This window comes from Sminthopsis crassicaudata, chromosome 4 (genome assembly GCF_048593235.1).
Source record: "Sminthopsis crassicaudata isolate SCR6 chromosome 4, ASM4859323v1, whole genome shotgun sequence".
NCBI lineage: Eukaryota > Metazoa > Chordata > Mammalia > Dasyuromorphia > Dasyuridae > Sminthopsis > Sminthopsis crassicaudata.
In genome coordinates, this window is record NC_133620.1 from 333,482,663 (window position 1) to 333,504,276 (window position 21,614).

Below are 21,614 nucleotides of genomic sequence, written 5' to 3' on the forward strand. Positions count from 1 at the left end.
TTCTACTGTTTTAAACTTCTAAAAATGTTTCATTGATAACTCTTTTTTTGGGCATCATTATTATGAATGTCTGATGAAACAACTACCATCCCCTTTATTTTAAAGATGAAGAAACTCAGGTCCAAAGAGTATTAGTGATTTGCTCCAGTTTATAGGGAAAGATATTGGACTGAAGACCAGAAACACAGACTTCCTGAAATGAAAACAGATCAACAGATTAAATCAAGGGTTTTTACCTCATTTTATGTCAATGGACTCTTTGGTGATGGTTGTGGTGTTGTTATTTGTACTTCATCCTTGAAGAGGACCATGACGTCAGGGAGGAGATGCCATAACATATAAGTGAATTGGATTTAAGTGAGGGGGATGTTATGCAAGGTCAGGTGCCTCACTTTCCCCTTCAGAGCTGTATGAGTCCATTGACCAAATATAAATCAAGAAGACTGGAGATGGCCCTGAATGAAATGGGAGACTTTGGCCTTTCTAAGTTAAGATCTTCAACAGATCTCAGTCTGACTGTACCCATTCAGTGATTAAGGCTAAGTAGCAATTGAGGCAAAGAATGTCCTCTTTCAGCTAGTCAAAAAAAATCTAAATAAATTAATGTAGTCCAGTGTGAACCAAGGATCCCATCAAAGCTAGCATTTCCTAGTCAATTGGAAATTTCTAATTTTCCAAAGCAAGAGGAAGAATGGTGGTGGTGGTGGTGAGGGAGGCTAGTTTCAATGCTATGGGTGCATTTTAGCCCAAAGGCAGCTCAGTGAATATCAGTCTGAAGAAAATTGCCCAAATCTGAAAATGAGAATGGGAACTTAGGCTTTCAATTGAAAAGGATATCTTCTCTTGACTGAGATGATTGGAAAAGATAATGACAAATATTGGAAGGGATGTGGGAAAGTGGGGACACTAATGCATTATTGGTGGAGTTGTGAAATGATCCAACCATTTTGGAGAGCACTCTGGAATTATGACCAAAGGATTACAAAATTATGCATACCCTTTGAAATGTAGTGCTGGAGAAACTGAGACAAGACAGAGATTAGGTTTTTAATATTTTAATAGTGGAGAATTATACTAGCCATAGCCAGCCGATTGAATGGGACTCTTGTCTCAAAGCATCCATTGCTCAGTAAGTAATTTTTATAGGCTCCAGCTATCAGGGAAACAAAGGCAAGGGTGGGGGGTAGAACACTGGGTGAGTGGAAATTCCAGGAAAGAATCATAACTTAATCCTGATAGATTGGGGGTCAAGATAAGGAGGTCAAGCAGGAGACAGAAGTCTGAGACAGGAGATATGCAGGCATTTGAGATAAGCCATATGGAATTTTATGACTTTTTGGAATGTGAGAGTAGCCAGAACTTTGAGGCCCCAATTCTTTCAGTCCCACTGGGGCAAGGAAGGGGGGTGACCACAATTCTATTCAGGGCATAATAATTCAGGGAAACTGAGGCATTTTACAGACCCAGCAGTGTCATTACTGGGTCTGCATTCCTAGGAAATCATAAAGGAGGGAAAAGGATCCACATGGGCAAAAATGTTTGTAGCAGCTCTTTTTGTGGTAGCAAAGAACTAGAAAAGGAGTGAATGCCCATCAACTGGAGAATGGTTGAACAAGTTGTGATACATGAAAGTAATATTATTATTCTGTAAAAAATGATAAACAGGGGCAGCTAAGTGGCACAGTGTATAGAGCATCAGCCCTGTAGTTAGAAGTTCAAATCTGGTCTCAGACACTTAACACTTCCTAGCTGTATGACCCTAGGCAAGTCATTTAGCACCAATTGCCTTAGCCAAAAAAAAAAAAAAAAGAAATTATGAACAAGCTGATTATAGAAAAGCCTGGAAAGATTTGCATGAACTGATGCTGAGTGAAATAAGCAGAACCAGGAATCCATTGTACACAATGACAGCAAAAATATGCAATGATCAATTATAAAAGGTTTGGTTCTTCTCAATAGTTCATTAATCTAAAACCCCAATAGACTTTAGACAGTAAATTCCTTCTGTCTCCAGAAAAAGAACCAAGAAGACTGAATATAAATCAACACATGCTATGTTCACTTCTTTTTTTTTTTTTAAATCTCTTCCATGGTTTTTCCCTTTTGCTCTGATTTTTCTCTCCTAACATGATTCACAAAGCAATGTGTATTAAAAAATAAATAAACTTGCTACAATGAAAAGGATATCTTCTCAAGGTTATTTATGATCAAAATTTCCAAAAGACACTACTAGACACTTGGCACCAAGTATCTTAGTATCTATATTTACCTGAATATCTTTAAGCTTTTGGATCAAGTTGGGGATCTTAAATCTGAGGCAGATTCTACACTTGTGTTCTTGTGTTCAACTCCTGGCTCCTCTTACCACTAGTCTTTTGCAGAGAGGGTTTACACAGAGAATTTTTCTGGGTTTCCTCTTTGGTCCCAAATACTTGGCAGTAGGAGGGACACTAGCCTTCAATCACTAGAAGGATAGCATGCTTAATGGGAGGGAGGGAGGAACTTCTCCCTTCCATCCAGTCCTTCCTACCTCACCAGTCCTCCCTAAGGATTAGTACATTACTAAACTTTTAATTACAACTTTTCCTCTGCCTGAGTATACTGGCTCTATGCCATGTACATCTCTATTAAAATTTGATTTATGCCCATCATAACTAGTGCTAGCACCTCAGCTTCCCTACTAGCAGCCCTCAATTTCAGACAAGATGTCTAAACTCTTAGCTGAATCATATTAAATCTCAAAAGACACTTGATAACAGTCAGATGTAAATGGGTTATATTAAGCATGCTGGAGGTCAGACTTCTCAGCTATGATGGGGATGGGGCAGCTATGGGGAGGAAGAATTTGGGAAATGCTTTATCTTGTTTATAATCTCTGGGCAGATTGGACTGTTTCAAAGGGCATGTGGGCATTTGTGCAATGGACCTGAGGAAATGTAGTGTTGAGCAAAATTTGTCTTTCTACATCCATTGCAGGGATATCTGATTCTCATTTCAGAAGCTATGCTCAATGAGTTCACCTTATATATTTCAGTATATTGAATTAGCTAATCGCTGATTGACAGACATCATTCTCTTCTGTATCTCAGCGCCATTTCTATTATTGAGATGAGGAGAGCTGGGAATAGTGGATTTGAGTAAGGCGGATGAGACAGAAAGTAGAAGGATCAGCTCCATGTAGCCTGTATTTTGCACAGTTGGTGGGTCTTTTTATTAATTCAAAATTGTTGCTTTTTTCATTGTGGTATTCCTCAATGGTATCCCTCTTTGGACATTCCTTTTGTTGGCAGATGAGACAGAAAGTAGAAGGCTCAGTTCCATGTAGCCCATCTCTTGCATAGTTGGTAGGTCTTTTCATTATATTCAAAATTGCTGCTTTTTTGATTATGGTATTCCTCAATGATGTCCCTCTTTGGGTATTCCTTTTGTTGGCAAAGATGCTGGAGTATTTGCCATTTCCTTTTCTAGCCCATTTTTACAGATGAAGAAACTGAGGCAAACAGGTTTAAATGACTTGCCCAGGGTCACACAGCTAGTAAATGTCTGAAACCAGATGTCAACTCAAGAAGAATCTTCCTCACTCAAAATCTGACACTGTGAGACCCACTGTGTCACTTAGTTGTACTCTATAGGCAACAGGGAGCCATTGAAGGTTTTTTGTTGTTGTGTTGTTTTTTAAGGAAGGGAAGTGAGAGGATAAAAGTGATGGTTAGGAATATCAAATAGTCTGTAATGTCGGGGAGAGCAAAACTCAATTATGAGGCTGCTATAATTATCTAGATCTGTGGTAATAAGATTCTGGATTTTTAAAATTTTTTAAAATTCAAAGAGCAATAGAGATGTTAGTACATAAGATTCCCTGCAAGTTACATATTGACAAAAAAAACAAAAAACAAAAAACAAACCCCAAACTATACAATAACATTGTTGATGTTGTGTTGTGATTTTTATCTATTTGGTTAACCATTTCCTAATTATGTTTTAATCTCATTTCAGCCTTAATCAGAAGTGTGGTAAGCAGGGACCATCTGTTTGACACTTCTGCTCTAGACTTAGGATGTTGGTAATTGGAATGGAATGGAAGAATCTCTACAGGGAAGACTCTGATTTCATTGTGAAAAATGCTAGACCAAGAATTTTTAACCCCGTTTGTGTCATGGAACTCTCTGGCAATTTGATAAACTCTATGGAACCTTTCTCAGAAGAATGTTTTTAAATGCATAAAACAAAGTATAGAGGATTATAAAGGAAAACATTATATTGAAAATACAGTTGTTTTTTTTTTAAAGTTCACTGAGCTTAGGTTAAGAACCCATGTCCTAGAGAATTCCACATTTCCTGACAAACACTTTAGCAAAGATCTAAAAATGAAATAACAATTAAGCAACCTAAAAAGAAACACCAATAGACTCTTCCATTCAGGCTAGGACTTTACAAGAAGCCAAGAAGCACTGAGTGGGGACCTTCCAGGGAAGGTGGAAACCAGTCTGAGCTCCAGCAAATGGTAACATTCCTCTCAGAGCTATAGTAAGAAATAGGATCAGCCAAGGGTCTTTGGTTAGGGATAGTCCATAGGGCCCTGGCCCTGCTATTATGCTGAGATAGGAAGGACTTCATAAAGTCACATAGTTTTCTCAGGGGTTGCCCCATATGGCACTCGACATCATTAGCTTTTCTAATTCAATAACTAAATGGAAGTATTCATTCTAGCAATGAATCATACAGAGGTGGAATTAGGTAGGTATATATGTTTGTGCTCAAATTCCACTGCAATCCCAGAGTATAAGCATAAGAAATCCACAAATGCTATAAACATTTACATTTTATGGAATACCCTAGGGACAGCCAGGTGGCACAGTGGATAGAACACTCAGACTGCAATCAGGAAGACTCATGTTCCTGAGTTCAAATCTGGCCTCAGAAACTTCCTAGCTATGTAATCCTGGACAAGTCATTTAAATCTCTTTGCCTCAGCTTCCTTAATGTAAAATGAGCTAGAGAAGGAAATGGCAGTCTTTCCCAAGAAATCCAAAGGGGATCATGAAGATTTGAACATGACTAAAACAACTCAACAATAACAAATGATCTATAGACTCTAGGTCAAACTCCACTCCTCCCTAAGACTAATGCTCTGTTAAAAGTTTGGTTTTCTTACCATCTCTTGAACTTAGCTTATCATTTCCCTTGTACCTTTGTTCACATTCCTACAACTTGGAATGTCCAGCTCTTGGTTCTGTACTGATCCAAACTATACCCATTCTTGAAGTCTTGACTCAAATATCACTCTGCCATGTTTTTCCCCATTAGTTCAACTCATTCTGAATCTCCCTGCCCTTTACTCTCAATTCACAACATAGTATTTCAATGTTGGCACTTAGAGATGCAATGAAACTTGGTCTCCAATGCTTCCCCCCCTCCTATCCTCTTTCCCTTCTGGATCCCTGGCTTCTTTCAGATCTCAGCTCATCCAATCAGAGTCTGAAAAGTGACCAAGTAAGGCTTGACATGCAATCTATTTTTTGGTAAATTAATAAGAACCAGAGTGATTTGAGTTTAAGGAATGATCACTAGATAGATTATAAGCTCTTGGAACAAAGAGTACTCTGTCATTTCATTTATTTTCATCTTTAATTTGTCTATCATCTATCTATCTATCTATCTATCTATCATCTATCTATCTATCATTTATCTATCTATCGTTGCATCTTCCTCAATGTCTAGCAATGTAGATAGCAAGTGATACCGAGAGAACTTTTCAGTGAATGAATGAATATCAGCCTTATACTCTGCTTGGCTGGGTCATTATTGTCCCTGTTCTTTATTCTTTTCTTCACTCTTACCCTCTTTTCCTTATTTTCTCTCCTTTTTCCAATGCAAGAGCTGACAGAAGGGCTGGATGATGAGGAAGGCTGAATAAGAGGTAGTTTTGGAAATTTCCTTTCATCATTCATTCTGCTAGGTTTCAAAGAAGTGTACATCTCTTGTCTCTTTGACACCATTTTGGTCTTTTTCAGAGCCTCAGGAATTTCTCCACCATTGCTGATCTTTCTCTTCACTTAATAACAAAATCACAAACAATGTAGCTCCACTAGGAAAATATATGGACTTGACAATGGGGTTGAGGATAAAAACACGGATAGTCAGGAATATATCAAATTCAGGGGTCACTCAGTCTTCCCTTTATCCCCTTTATATGCATCTCTTGCTCTTGACAGCACTCATATTCAGGGATAGGAGATGTCTTCCATTTTTGGATGGGTATTGGGTAATTTAGGAGCTATAAAGGAATTGAGGAATGTAGATAAAACCTGGCACCAGACCCCTCCATTTTCCAGAAAGGAAGGTAGAAACTGGAACAATGAGAACAACAAAAGAGCCCTGTACCCAGAAAACTAATTAATGCCATGAGGTGAAGAATGTTTTGGGAAAATTAAGAAGGATCTGTGATAAACAATGGCTAACTACCAGGCACATAGCAGAGATACACTTGGTACTAACAGACCCTTCTCATTTTCCCAACATGTGCCGGATGACCTATCTGCTACAAGTGATCTCTAACACACACACACACACACACACACACACACACACACACACACACACACACACAAGAGCTAAGTTAACATTGGACAGTTTTCAATAAATTCTTCCTTTTTTTGCACAAGGCCTAAGGTAGCAATTTTATGAATTCAACATATATTTTTTAACCTATAATCATAAAGAAAGATCAGTCTTGCATTCCTTATGAAGCCAATTAGACAAATGAGATGGCCTTTGTGTTTTTACTTTTAAAATTGATAATGTACTTTATTTGTTTTTCCTAGCTTTTAATTTTAACTTAGGTGAAAAGAATGTATTCTGACTGAGCAAGATGATGTGCTCCTCTTTTTTTGTGTGATACTAAGTGTAATTATAATGGTGGAAAATAGGGGAAGGGGAAGGAAGGTATAAAATGTTTTCTTACTTCCCCTAGTCTTTACCTGCCCTGCCCTACCTCATTCCACAGAAAAGCCCTAATAGACCTGGGACATTTTATCCTCTGGAGAAAAAGATAAGGAAAGAAAACAATGTACAATTGTGTGTGTGTGTGTGTGTGTGTGTGTGTGTGTGTGTGTGTGCCCATCTGTAATCTAGGTTATCTATGTAGATATGATATAATATATATGTTAAAATGTGTTTACTTTTTGCATAGTGCTTACCACATAGTAGGCACTTAATAAATGCTTGTTAACAAATTGATTATTGTAGAGTAATTGGAGGACTATGTGGGGACCTCCCTTACCATATTTACTATATGATTATTGATTGTGATAGCAAAGTCTAACCCTATCTTATTTTGAAGATAGAAAAATTGAGACCGTAGGAAGTGAATTGCCTGAAATATTAAATATCAGAAGTGAAATTTGAACTCAGATCCTCTGACTCCAGATTCAGTCCTCTTTCCAATGTATCATAATATTACCAGTGTTTGTAACACACTGGGAACTGGTTTCAGGAAATGCCTGGCACATAGTTATTACTTAGTCAGGCCTGAATTTTTGTGACTCCATTCAAGGTTTTCATGGTAGAAATATTAGAGTGGTTTGCCATTTCCTTCTCCAGCTTATTTTATAGATGAGGAAACTGAGGCAGTCAGGGTCAAGTGACTTGCCCAAGGTCACACTGCTAGTAAAAATGTCCAAGACTAGATTTGAACTCATCCTGATTTTAGATCCAGCGCTCTATTGATTGTGCCATCTAGCACATAGCACATGTTTGGCACATAGTAAGAACTTAATAAATGTTTGTTTCCTTCTTCTTCCTTCCAGAAAGCCTTTATGTTTATATTTCACTTTTGACCAATAATGCTATTACCCAGCTCCATATCTAAAAAACATGCCAGAAAAACAAAGTTCTCTGCAAAGTACTAGAGAAGTAGTCTTTCTGTTTTGGGGAAGTTATGCCATTGAGGGAAATCCATTTTTTTTCCAGGCAGTTCCCAAGAATTGCCTAGGCACAGAGAGGTTACCTGAATTTCTCATGGTCACAAAGCTAGTAAGTATCAGAGGTCGAATTTGAACTCAGCTTTCCTGATGCCAGGTCAAGCACTCTAACCACCATGCCTTGCTGCCTCTGATGACATACATACATATATTAACACATAATCGCAAAGATATGGGTCCATATTCTCATAAGTCATATATCTATATTACATACACACACATAGCTATCCCTTCCATATTGTGATTTTCCCCACTGGGATTTCACTAAATTGAGGTTGGCATATAAAAGTACATGAAAATTTTGGGGGAGTTCTGCAGAAGCCAATGTTAATATGCAAAGGCCAGCAGAAGACACAGAAAAAGTTTAGAAATTCAGAAATGCATAAAAAAGATATTCAGACTTCTCTGGTAAAAAGGGAGAGCCAAAATTTTTTACATAGATTTTTTAGATTGTGAGGCATATTATGGAAGGAATAAGTATAATCATACACTTACACACATGCATATATGCACACATAGATAATACATACACACAAATATACATATTTAGAAACAAACATACTCATTTCCTTCCTAGACATCTCCTTGCCATGTTGACTACACTCTGGCCATTATCTCTGTCATTTCCTATTGCAACCTTGGATTTTTGCCTCTGAATCTCCCATGACTCTAAAATAGGAGAGCTTTTAACTTATCTCTCAGGTATTGTCCACACCACTTTCTAGCCATTTGTAAATCATGCTAGTGAGCTCATGTTGCTGTACCTCCCTCCTCCAAGGTCCTTTTTATATGTTATCTTTCCCTGTTAGATTGCATGCTTGTTGAGGGTAGGGTCCATCAGTCTTGCATTTATATTTACAACACTTAGCCTCCTAAATAGTAAGTGCTTAATAAAAGTTTTACCTTTCTATCTGTCTGCCAACCTCCATCCATCCATCTAGCTATCATTTATCTGTCTATCTCTGTATGTCTCTGATCAATTATATGTATAGCCCCTTTGCTCAAGCATACTTGTATATAGTTAACACACATATACCACTCCCCCCTCCATCATGTACATAGAATTTCAGCTTTAGTAGATTCCATTCCCACCCACCTCAACTAAGCCTTCCCATTCTCTACTCCAAGAATCATAAATCCACATATATGAAAATTGATGGCAAGGTTCTTTTTTCAGAGTGAGAATGAGAAATGAAGTTGAATTTAAGACAGTTTAACCAAGAGGAGTATGTAATTGTCTAGGAGTCAGAACTTCTGACTTCTAATCTTGCTTCCCCTATTTCATCTCCAACCAACAGTAAATTTGATTAATTTTCCCTTCATAAATTGTCCCTGCCCATTGAATGTAAGACCTAAAAAGGCTTAATTCTAGAAAGGGTAGTGACTTGCCTAAGATCATACAGCTTAATGGGAGCAAAGCTTTTGGCAGAACCTAGTCCTTCTGTATCCCCAGGTCATAATGTTCTTTCCATCTACTATGTCATGAACTATTCTGTTGGTAGAGAAAAAGCAGCCTAGTGCCCCACAAAGATGTGACAGATTAATATCTTCTGCATAGATCATCCTCTGTTTCTTCTAACTCCAAATTACAGAAGGAGGCTCTGGAAATCAAATATGTGCCAAGCCTTTCTGCATCCTGGTTAGGACTGTCCATTGTTAGGCAATTGGTTTTCCTGGCTTATGTGACCCCCAAAAAAGAAAAATGAAAATTTACATTTATATAACTAGGAAGATCTGGACTCAAGACTTAGCTATGATGCACACAGGCATTTAAATCTTGAAAAAATCACATACCTCCTTTATGCCCTAGCCATAAGTTGTGGAGCAGGTGCTGACCTGCATTGATAGAGAGTTTTTCCTCATTCAGAAGTTCCCAACACCCATGAAATCACAGATACTGCCCCTAAGCCCTATTTATGTAGCCCCTGAAGGACTGTAAAATCACTTAATATACATTATCTCATTTGATCTTCATGACATCTCTGTAAATATTCCTATTTTACAGATGACGAAATAAGACTCAATGTGCGTGAATTGCCCAGTGTCATTCAACTATCATGTATTTGAGGGTGACTTTGAATTCAGATTTTTCTGATTCCAAATACAAAACTCCACCCACTAGCTGATGGTATATATTTTTTTAAGTTTTGATTTTTGTATACCTAGTCTTGGCCCAACTTCTTCCTCACACTGAGCAGGATAGAAGACAGTCTGCTTGCCAATAGCTTCTTTCATCATTCGCTTTCCTTTCCCATCCCCCCCAAAGATGTTTCCAATTTTACCCCTCTTCTTTTCTTGGAAAGAACTGCATTCATTCAAGCAATTAAATCCCCATACCTCTCATTTACATTCCCTGGCCCTGGCAACCAACTTGTAACAACCTCTCCAGAGCCAGGTTATCACTACCCTGAATGGTACTGACAGTACCGATTAGCGCATCGAACCTGGGAATTAATTGCCTGTCACAGGTTGCCTGTGTCCAGGCAACCCTCTCATGGCAGAGATGAGAAGATAAGGGTGAGAGGGAGCTCAGCAAGTCTTTTCCCCCCCAATTTTTAAAAACATTTTTTATTTAAAGTTTTGAGTTCCAAATTCTATCCCTCCCTCTCCATTCCCTAAGATGTTAAGCAATCAAATTTAGGTTATTCATGTTAAATTATGCAAAACATTTCCATATTAGTCATTTTGTACAAGAAGGCTTGAAGAAAAGAAAAAAACCATGAAAAAAAGAAAGTGAAAAATAGCATTCTTCAGTCTGTATTCAATCAATATTGCTTTTTTTTTTTCCTCTGGAGGCGGAAAGTGTGCTTCATTATTAGTCCTCAGGGACTGTCTTGGATCATTATATAGCTGAGAATAGCAAAGTCATTCAACTTTTCAATGCACAAGATTGCTGTACTTTGTACAATGTTCTCCTGGTTTTGTTCACTTCACTATGCATCAGTTCATGTAAATCTTTCCGTTATTTTCTGAAATCATCTGACTTGTCATTTCAAAAGAGTACAATAATTTTGCATTACAATCATACACCACAGCTTGTTTAGCCATTCCACAGTAGATGGACATCCCCTTGATTTCCACTTCTTAGCCAAAACAAAAAGATCAGCAAATCTCTAAAGATGTGCTAGGTAGCTTTGAATAAGAATTAAGTTCTGAGCCAGGATAAGTAAGTTTGCTTTGTCCTTCCCTCTCCTTACTCTAACTTCCCTTCAGACTTTCCTCTTCTGTCCAGAGAGGGAGAAAGAAAAGAAGATGGCTGTATTTCAGGAACTATCTTTTTGTCTCCCCAAATAGTCCCCATCCAAGTGAACTGATGCCTGCTTCTAGTGCTTCCATATACAGAGAGGCAGCCTCCTGGGGTCCCTTGTGTATATATTTCTTCTACCACTCATGTCATCCTCATTTCCTGTTCTTCCCCTGCATGAGATCTGATGAGAATAGGCTCCTCAATGGGGGGAAACCCAAGCTCCCAAGATTGGCACATGCCTTTGGAACTCTCAATTCCTTTTGAGGAAATGGCTAAGAACCCATGGGGCTTCTTTGGGTGAGTAAATGTTAAGTGAAGGAGGAAACAAAATTTATATATGGAGAGATAATACCAAGTACAATCAAACCCTCAATGGATATATTCCTAATGCTGGAGCCCAGAAGAAAATTAGAAAGTTGGTGGAAAGGGCTGTAACTTTGAGAAATAAGGTCCATTTAATGGTTAGAGCAGTTAAGGACTGGCTGCCTGGAAAAGGAGATAGAAAGAAGGAGAGAAATGATGACGCTTAGTAGGAGGTAAGACTGTAGCTGAGCCATTGAAAGATGGGTTTAGGAAGGGAATTTAGAGCTGGACCTTAGAGGTCAACTGGTCCAACTCTCTCATGTTACAAATGATGCACCTAAATCCCAAAGAGAATCCCTTGATCATTGTCATATGATAGCCTTTAGATCCAAGACCTCCATCTCTAAATTCCATGTTACCCTGAATTTATCCCTTAAGCATTATATCTTTAAATAAAATGCAAGGTGGTCAGTAATTGGAAAGTGAAGGTGATGAATGAGGAATGGGGCTTACCTGTACTCCAAAGAGAATTTAGTTAATTCTCGGTTGTTATGCAGCCATTTGAATTCCAGGGGCCAGCTGCCTTCTGCCATGCATGTAAGCACCAAGCGGTTCCCTTCCAAATGCACTTGAGTCCGGACAGGCTCCGTCTTGAAATATGGGGAGACATCATCTGCAAAGCACAAGGGGACATAAGTTGGCTTAAAGGGTCTCCTTTCTACCAGAGAAGAGCACAGCTCCCTCTTTCTAACCAAGACTATTACGTTCTTTTTGCATTCTAGCTTCTCAGAAAGCCATTCTCCCTTTCCTCACACATTTCAACAGGGCAATAAGGATCATGGATTCAGAGATTTTCTAGTTCAACTCCCTCACTTTACAGATGAGGAACTGAAGGTCCAGAATTACCAAGTGACTCATGCCAAAATCACAAGATTCTGGGGCCAAAGAGCCAGAACTGAAAGGGACCTTTCAGACCGTAGAGTTTAAGCCCATCATTACTTTTTAAAAATTCTATTTTTACTCTGAACTTAATAAACACCAAAATAAATGTCCATTTCCATCTACAGAGTATTTTCTACTCTGTAAAAAACACAACTGAACATGAAACTATATCATTGAATAGTTTGCTTTTCTTTTTAATTATATGGTAAGATTTCAAAGCTATCCTGGTTGTCTGGGCTTCTTTTTCACTCTCCTTCAGTTCTCTTCTCTGTATTAAAAAAAAAAAGATGCTTCAATGACTTGACTCTCTTTTTCTTTCTTTCCCCTAGTTGTTGTTGTTCATTTGTTTTAATCATTGGCCAGTTATTGTTTTTCATTCTCAAAGAGGATCAAAATGATATCACTATGTTAGAATCAAGTGACAGTATATTTAATTGTGGATGATCAGACCAATACAAGCTTGGAATGCTCTGCCAGATTGGACACAAATAATTCCTATGAACATTTGGGATGGCTTCCCTAATTGTTTTAATCATATCCAACTGTTTGTCACCCATTTTAGGGACTTCTCAACAGAAATACTGGAATTTTTTGCCATTTACTTTTCCTGTTCATTTTACAGATGAGGAAAACTGAGGCAAACAAGTTAGTAACAGTTTGCAAGTGTCTCAGGCCAGATTAGGTTTTCCTAACTCTGGGGCTGGTGCTCTATCCACTGTATCACCTGACAGACTTTCTTTTCCCTATCTCCATCATTCCTAGCTCTCTCACTCCATTTCTTTACTGGAGAAAAGAAAGTAAACAAAGCCCTTGCAACATGTCTAGTAAAGTAAAATGCATTTCTTTATTTTAACCCACTCATTTTATAGATGAGGCAACTGAGGCTAAGGAAGGTAAGTAAGTATGCCTGGAAATCACAGATCTATAATTGGAAGGAATATTTGAACCCACCTACTCCTATTCACTCATTTAACACATGAGGAAACTGAGGCCCTCAAAGTTAAATGACAGTCTCGGGGTCTCACAAGTGGAAATAACCAGGATTTAAACCCAGGTCTTCTGTCTCTAACTGCATCATGTTTTCCTTTCAGCTCAAAGGTTCCAATCCAATGGGGAGTCAGCTTTTCGAAATAACCTCATTCAAGGCTTATAAGACAATTAACTCAGTATTCTCAACAACTCAAGTAGATCATTGCATTTTAGGGGTTTTAGATCTCCTAGGTTGTCTCTTTTTGGGATTAAAAAACTTTGATCCACTAAATTGTAGGAAAACAGCACACTTAATAGACCTCTTCCCAGGAATGAGGATACCTTGGTCTCCTCTGTGCCAGTTCCTTTTTGGGAGGCCTCAATCTGCCCATCTCAGTCTTTATCCTTTACTGTTCCTTTGTTCCATCCCATTTGGGGAAGGGCTGATACCACCTACCAAATGGCGGTCAAACCATCTGACCAAGTCTGTATTAGGGAGATGTTTCTGTTCTCCATTGTTCCCACAGATCTGTGCTCTTGCTGTAGCTAAAAGCAAAGTCACTGCAACCCCTGTGACATGATTAAGTTAGCCCCTGCCGAGCACATGCTCCTCGCCACTGGAGATAATGTAATTTTGGCCCTGAATCTGTCTCTCTCTCTGTTGACATCCTTCAAGAGATGGCAGACAGTGTGACTTGTTAGGATAACAACATTAGTTTGCAAATGAAGCTATGGGGCCCCAAAGTCTCCAGTTCTCCCCCCTGCCTCTTTTTTTCCCCTGGCCAGTGAGAAGAAGGAAAAGTTGTCAAGTCTTAACAAAAGGGTGGGGAAGAGGGAATGTGAGGCAAATAGAGGAAGGGGAGAAGTGAACCTGAGCAGATCACTTTGCTGCCTTCCCCCAATAGTGGTGATGGGGAGAGAACTTCCTTCTGTTTTCCATGTGGTGTTGGGAGTAAGTGGGATGGAAAAGTTCTACTGAACGAATCCAATGGGGAAGAGAAGGATCTGCCCCTCAATTTTTTTGGCTCAGTAGAAGTAACTCAAGGAAACATTGTTTAGCAAAAATAAGTCAACAAACATTAAGCATCTACCATATACTTGGCATATGAATTCGAAAAATGAATTAAGATAGTCCTGGCCCTCAAGGAGCATATAATCTATTAGAAGAATAGAAATTGGAAAGAGCCTAGGAATGTCTTAAAAAGGATCTATTCAGGAGCAGTGAGGTGATACAGTAGATAGAATATCATCCCTAAAGTCAGGAGGACTTGAATTCAAATGTGACTTCAGAACTAAACTGTGTGCCCCTAATCATTTAACCTTAGTCACTTAACCCTGATCTCCTCCAAAAGTATTTTTTTAAAAAAGGATTTAGTTAAATTGTTATCCAAATTCTGAATCCTACATCCATAATGAGCAAGTCATACAACCTCTTGAATACCTTCAGTTAGAGGGAACTCACTACCCCCATCTCGAGGCAGCCCAATGCATTTTTTTTGGGGGGGGAACTGTGACTATTAGGAAGATGCTCCCTTATGGAAAATTGAAATCTGTCTTCCTGCCAAGTCCATCCACTATTTCTAGTTCAATGTTCTTAGAAGAACCAGAAGCTTGCAGTAGCAGGTATTGACCTGAATATTAAAGGAGATGCCATACCTGCCCATAATAAGACCATCCTCAATTAGTCAGTGAGCTCTCTTGAATTCTGAAACTCTCCAGTGAACACAGCAAAAGAAGCTGCCTTTTTGGAATGGGGAAGAGAATGAAGAAGAGTGAGAGGGAAGGTCATCTGGGTGAATCTAAAGGTTGGGAAGGAATATAGAATCCATGCCAGATTGGTCTGCCAGCTGTGGCTGGCCAGCTGTTCAAGGGAGCAGAAAAGAACACTTTGAGAGAGGTGGATGGGGGTTTCTGAGGGCTCTGGGGAATTTTTCCTGGGCATTTCTCCATTTTCTCAGTTAACTGGCTATTCAATAACTCCAAAAGCTCCTTAGTTTGTTTTATTAGGAACTGCTCTGAAGGTAAGGCCTCTCAGCTTGTCTCCTGGTCTGTTCTAGGGTCTGAGAGGAGAGCATAGTGTGGGGAGAGAGGAGGAGCTGATATAAGGACATCCATTTACTAAGGAAAATGATATATTGAGGCAAACTCCACTTTCAACTGAACAAATGGGAGCTTTTCCTACTTCAAAGGCACATTCATATTCCCCGGCAGCTTTCAAGAACCCTTTGAATCCGTTTTTAAAAACCCTCCTTTCATTCCTGTCATCACTTGTTTGTATTAAAACAATAATATTCTCAGCCCCCAAAGTGATTAAATCCCCTTGATATGGGGACCGACTCCAAGCCAGGAATGGTGAGATGTAGGCAAGCATACACAGACACATACAGACAGGTTCCCTTCCCCCTCCCCTAATGCATACACGTGCACAGTCGCATGCACATACACACTAGAAACCCACAAACACTATTAGCCTTTGCAAACTTGCCTGCTGGGCAATTTGCTCCCAGGTAAACACTGATATTTTATTTATCTAGCATGTGGGGAGTAGGCAGAAAGCTGAAATTGTCCATATCTGTATCTCAGACTCCAAATGAACAAAAAGGAGGAAGTAATTTGTTCTTAGGAAACCCAGGGTTATATTAGTAAATATCTCTATTTTCCTATCAGAACCCCTCACCAATACCTGCTTCCCCATCCCTTCAATGAAGTTAGTTTAGAACCTACAAAAATAATCTCTTTGGAGGTATAGCTTAAGGCTGAATATAACCATTTGTTTTTCCAAAATGAACTGGTTCAGCTCAGAAATACATGGGATACAGATGTTGAGAAGAAAGAAAACAAGTATTTACCAAGTACCTTACTATGTGCAGGCATTATGCTAATTTTATTTGAGCTTGATAATAACCTTGGGAAGTAGATGGTATAATGTTCCACAATTTACAGATGAGGAAACTGAGAAAGTCAAAGGTTAAGTGACTTGTCCAGAGTCATACAATTCTTAGGTGTCTGAGACCACATTTGAATTCAGATTTTTCTGCCTCCAGAACTAGGGCTCTATCTGTGTTACCAACTGGCTCCTCTATACCACTCAGGTGTGTTGGGATGGGAGAGGGAATTGTCTCTATACCACTTAGCTACGAGTGGAGTGGGAGGTGTTGTTCAATTAGGTCTAACTTCCTGTGATCCTGTTTGGACTTTTCTAGGCAAAGATACTGGCGGGATTACCATTTCCTTCTCTGATTAAGACCATTGAGTAACTAAAGCTTCTAAGTATCTGAGGCTAGATTTCAGCTCAGGTCTTCTTGACTCCAGACCAAACACTCTATCTACTGAGCCATCTAGCTGCTATCTAGGATGGAAATATAGAACAGCAAAATTGGGTAGGGGTAGAACATTGGTAAGGGAGCAGGAGAGAATTTCTAGCTTCTACCAAATTGTAAAGGATTTGCGTGCAGTTGGGTAATGGACAAGGTACTCACTTAGAAGTTTATCCCTTCTCTGTAAGGGGGATGAATTCTTCATCTTTGCAAAATCTTGAGAATTAGCTATTAAATTATAGAGGGTTACAATGTGTGTGTATGTATGTGTACGTGTAATATCCATATCATTGTAATCAGAGATTTGATTAAACTCAGGGAGGATTTATTAAATTGGTGCTATGAATAGGAGCAGCAAGGTGGCACAGTGGATAGAATGTCAAGCCTGGAGTCAGGAAAATTCATATTCTTGAGTTCAAATCTTGTCTCAGACACTAATTGTGAGATCTTAGTTTTCTCAGACTCAAATGTCACTTCTAACTCTAAGTCTGTGATACTAATACTGTATGTACATGTACAAGAATGGGTAAATAAATGAAACCTCAAATATGTAAAACTGTCCTTGATTTGGTTCAAACGCTGTAAAGTGGGATGTGGACAAGATCACTTTCAAAGAAAGGGAGGTTGTCATATTATTTCCCTGGTAAATAACCTCCATTGGTCTGTGAAGTTGTGAGACCATTTTTCCTAGAGGCAGAGAAAAGGAAGAGATGATTTTTGGAAGGTCTTTTCCCTCTTGAGCTCCTATTATCTTTTTTTTCCTCCTGTATTCAGTTAATATGAATGCTTTGAGAAAGAGTAGATCAGGGAATCCTGGTATAAGGTCCTTTGAATTGCTTCCAAATTCTTCCAATTGCTCCGTCTTCTCAACTTTCACACCCTATTCCTGTACTACCCATGATGGTCATACCCTTGATCCTTCCATCCACTGCTATGCTCAAAAGTTACAGTAGCCTTTTACCAATTCATAATCTATCATTCCATAACTTCCCATTGTCTCTCCTAAATCTATTCATTGTCTTCACCACAATGTCCACTGTCTTCATGTTTTGATATTCTCCTAGGCCATCACTCATGCTCTAATCTCACTTTCCTAACCTTCTAACTTTATAGTTATCCAGTTCATCTCTACATAGTCTTCTTCTCCTGCATCTTTTTTTTTTCTAATGTGCCACCAATGTTCATATTTTGTTATTTCCTAACTCTGGATTATTCCTCCTCTGTTTTCTCTATTCCTAATCACAATTTGCTAAATAGAGTTGGAGGAAATTATATGATTAAGTTACTGAGTCTATGACAAATTTTTATCTAATTTCACCAAGATAAAATAATTCTTTTGTATTTCCCTAAGTAATTCCCTAGTCCACTGGTCAAAAGTATGTTCCAAATTTCTTATTCCTTAAAGCTTCCATACCATCTCTTCTCTAGGATGAGGACCTCTCTCCAAATATTCTACTCAAATATTTTTTTCTTTTCTTAAAAATTTTATTTATTTTTTATATTCATCTAATTTTTTTGAGTTCCAAGTTCTCTCCTTCCCGCCAGACTCTCCCCCAATCATTGAAAAGGCAAGCAATCTATCAATTATTCACATGAAATCATGCAAAACATAGTTCCATATTGGCTATGTTGGAAAAAGAAAAAAATGCAAGAAAAGCAAAAACAAGTGAAAAATTATTGTCAGTCAGAGTTTATCCTCTGGAGGTGGACAGCATTTTTTTTCATGAGTCCTTTGGAATTGTCTTGGAACATTGTATTGATCAGATACAGACTGCTCAGAATAGCCAAGTCTTTTACAATTGATCATTACAATATTGTTACTGTGTATGGCAATCTCCTAGTCCTACTCATTTTACTTTCATCAGTTCATATATCTTCCCAAATTTTTCTGAACACCCCGCCTCAGCATTTCACATACCACAAGAATATTCCATCACAATCACATACCACAACTTGTTTAGCCATTCCCCAAATAATAGACATTTCCTCAGTTTCTAATTTGCCATCTAAAAACATATTTAAATATCCCTCATCCTTAAAAAATAAGAAAAACAATGGCCAATAAAAACCTCTTCATTAAATCCTTACCATCTCCTCAAGGTTTTTCCTTTACCAGCCAACTGCCTAGAAAAAGTACAGTGCCCCCCCAGTTCCTTTTTTTATTGACCTCTCATCCCTTTGCAATTTGACTTTCTAGCCCTATCACTCAATTGAAACTGCATATCCAAAGTTACTAACGAATGATCTCTTAATTGTAAGATCTGACTGTCTGTTCTTATCCTTCTTGACCTCTCTGCAGCATATGAGATTGTTGACCACTTTCTCCTGCTCCTCTACTTTCTCTTTCTTTTGGATTTTTATAATACTGCTCCCTTTTATAACACTCTCTCCTTACATGTCTGACTGCTCCTTCTCAATCTTTACTGAATCACCATTCATATCAAACTTGTTAACTGGGAGTATATCCCAAGGCTCTGTCCTAGGTACTCTTCTATTTTTTTTTCCACACTTGCTTACTTGGTGAACTTAGCTTCCATGGGTTTAATTATCATCTCTCCCCAGATGATTTCCAAAGTTATAGCTCTCCAGCCCTAGGCTCTTTTCTGATCTCCAGTTGCACATCAACAACTGCCTATTAGATATTTCAAAATGGATGTTCCATAAAACTGATCTCATCATGTTTCCACTCAAACTCACTTCCTTTCTAAACATCCCTATTTCTGTTAAGGATCATCTTTTCATTCATCCAAATTAGTATCCTCAGAATTATCCCTAAGTCCTCATTCTTCCTCTCTATACATATCTCATCAATCACCAAATCTTATCATTTTTTCTTCCATGATATTTCTCCTTCCTCTTTTTTTCTGTTCTCAAAGCTATCTCTCCTCTCTGTTACATTAGCTTTCTAATTAGTTTTCCTGTGTCAAGTATCTTCCCTCTCCAATCTATCTGTCAAACAGTTGCCCAAGTGATTTTCCTAAAGTGATGGTCTGAAAATATTGATAAACTTCAATTGTGCCCTATTGCCTTTAGGATCAAGTATAATCTCTGTTTAGCCTTTAAAACACTTCACAACTGTCCAAAGGACATAATTTATGAAAATTTGCTGTGTGCTGCCTAATGCAATTCCCAATACTTGAAAATATGCACAAATATTCTTTAACTGGTTCTTATTTACTGACCATGTGGTGAAGGAAAGCTTTTCTGATTACCTGAGGAACCAGAACTGGGCTTCCCAAAGCAAAGGACTCACCATCATACATGCTTGATTGCATTTAAAGAAAGAGACAAGGACAATTACCTCAGCAGGGAGAAGTGCTTCAGATCCCTATGATATGGCTCCTAAGCACATAGTCGTGCTGTTGCTTCTATCTCTGTTGTGTCCATTCTTTCTTTTTTTTAGGTGAAGGAGATTAGAGAAAGTTATAACCTTTTGAACTTTGAAAAGTCCAAATGTTAAGCAGAGTTCTGAGAGACAGAATTCAAGCTGACTTTTAGGGCTGATAAGCCCTGTATCAAGACTCTAAGGAACCATCTGAGGGACCCAGTCCAGTGATAGTTGAGATTAACAATCACCCAGAAGCTATGCTATATTTGAAGCAAATTTGGTGGGTGAATGCTATGTAGAAATTGTCATGAATTTTGATCCCATTCTCCCCAGGAACCAAAGTAGTATGAACAGATTATGTACACACTTTAGGGAATTGTTTGCACTTCTATCCTTGTTATGGCCTCAAAATAAATATCCTTTTGTAAAAGCTTGTTGAGTTAACTGTTTAAATGAAACTAAAGTATTAATAATTGGCAGTTAACATGGGAGAAAAATACTGAATTGGGCCTTCTAACCAATTCCTCTCTCCCTCCCTCCCTTCATTCTTTTCTTTTCTTTTGCCTTTCTCTCTCTTTCACCGAAGGAATTATATCCTTACCTGCTTAAACCCAAATCACTCTGACTCTCTTTAATTGGCCTACAGTAAGTCCCAGTCCAAGCCTCATTGTTTGGGCTATATTTAGATCAGAGTAAGTGTAAGTATCAATTGTTTCTGTTTTAGCTAAAAACCCTGAGGATTTTCCTCTCTCAGATTGTTTTTTTTTTTTTTTTTTTTTTGGGGGGGGGGGGAAACTAGGTAGAAAAGGCCATTTTAAAGTACTGACTAGGAGACCTCAAACAGAGAGCTGGAAAAGACATTAATTTTAAAAGGTCAAGGTCTCCCACTGTATCCTGGGCCATCTTCAGTCATCCTGATCTATATCTTGCCAGTGAACCTAGATGGATCTAGGGGAGAGAGTGAGGTTGATGACTTTGGACAGCCCTGCTTCACATAAATCCATTTCACTTGCAAGACATAACATTATCTTCTTGATGTCTTGGTCCTCATCAAAAAGGAAGGACAAACAATAACACCTAGAATCCCTCAGCTCTTCAGAGCAATCCCAGAAGCTTAAGGAGAAATGTAACCAGTCTTGCTCTAGGAGAGCATCTTATATATATCACCTACATGGATTCTACTCTTTTTCTTCCTCCTTACAAATGTCACTATCTCCAGCCTCTGCCATTGGTTGGATGCGATGCTTGGAATGAACTTTCATCTCACTGCTACCTAGTTTCCTTCAAAATTGTGCTAAGTTGACACTTTCATAATTTTAAAAAAAATTTCCTCAGTAGCTACAATTTATATCGATATTTTGTTTATATTTATTCATATTCATGTTAACTCCATGGATAGAATATGAGCTACTTAAACCCAATTATCCATTTTGTCTTTGTATCCCCAGTGCCTAGTAAAGTGACTGACACAATAAATACTTGTTGATTGATTGATCTGAATGATGAAAAAGCTTTCAGAAGCAGGG

At 38.4% G+C, this 21,614-nt stretch overlaps 1 protein-coding gene across 1 annotated transcript in view; it reads right to left on the reverse strand.

Moving 5' to 3' along the window:
- The window catches only part of SDK2 (sidekick cell adhesion molecule 2), a 426,366-nt gene that overhangs the window by 223,509 nt on the left and 181,243 nt on the right, over positions 1-21,614 (reverse strand). The window contains 1 exon segment of the mRNA XM_074260670.1: positions 12,046-12,205. Coding sequence (XP_074116771.1) covers positions 12,046-12,205 — 160 coding nt within the window.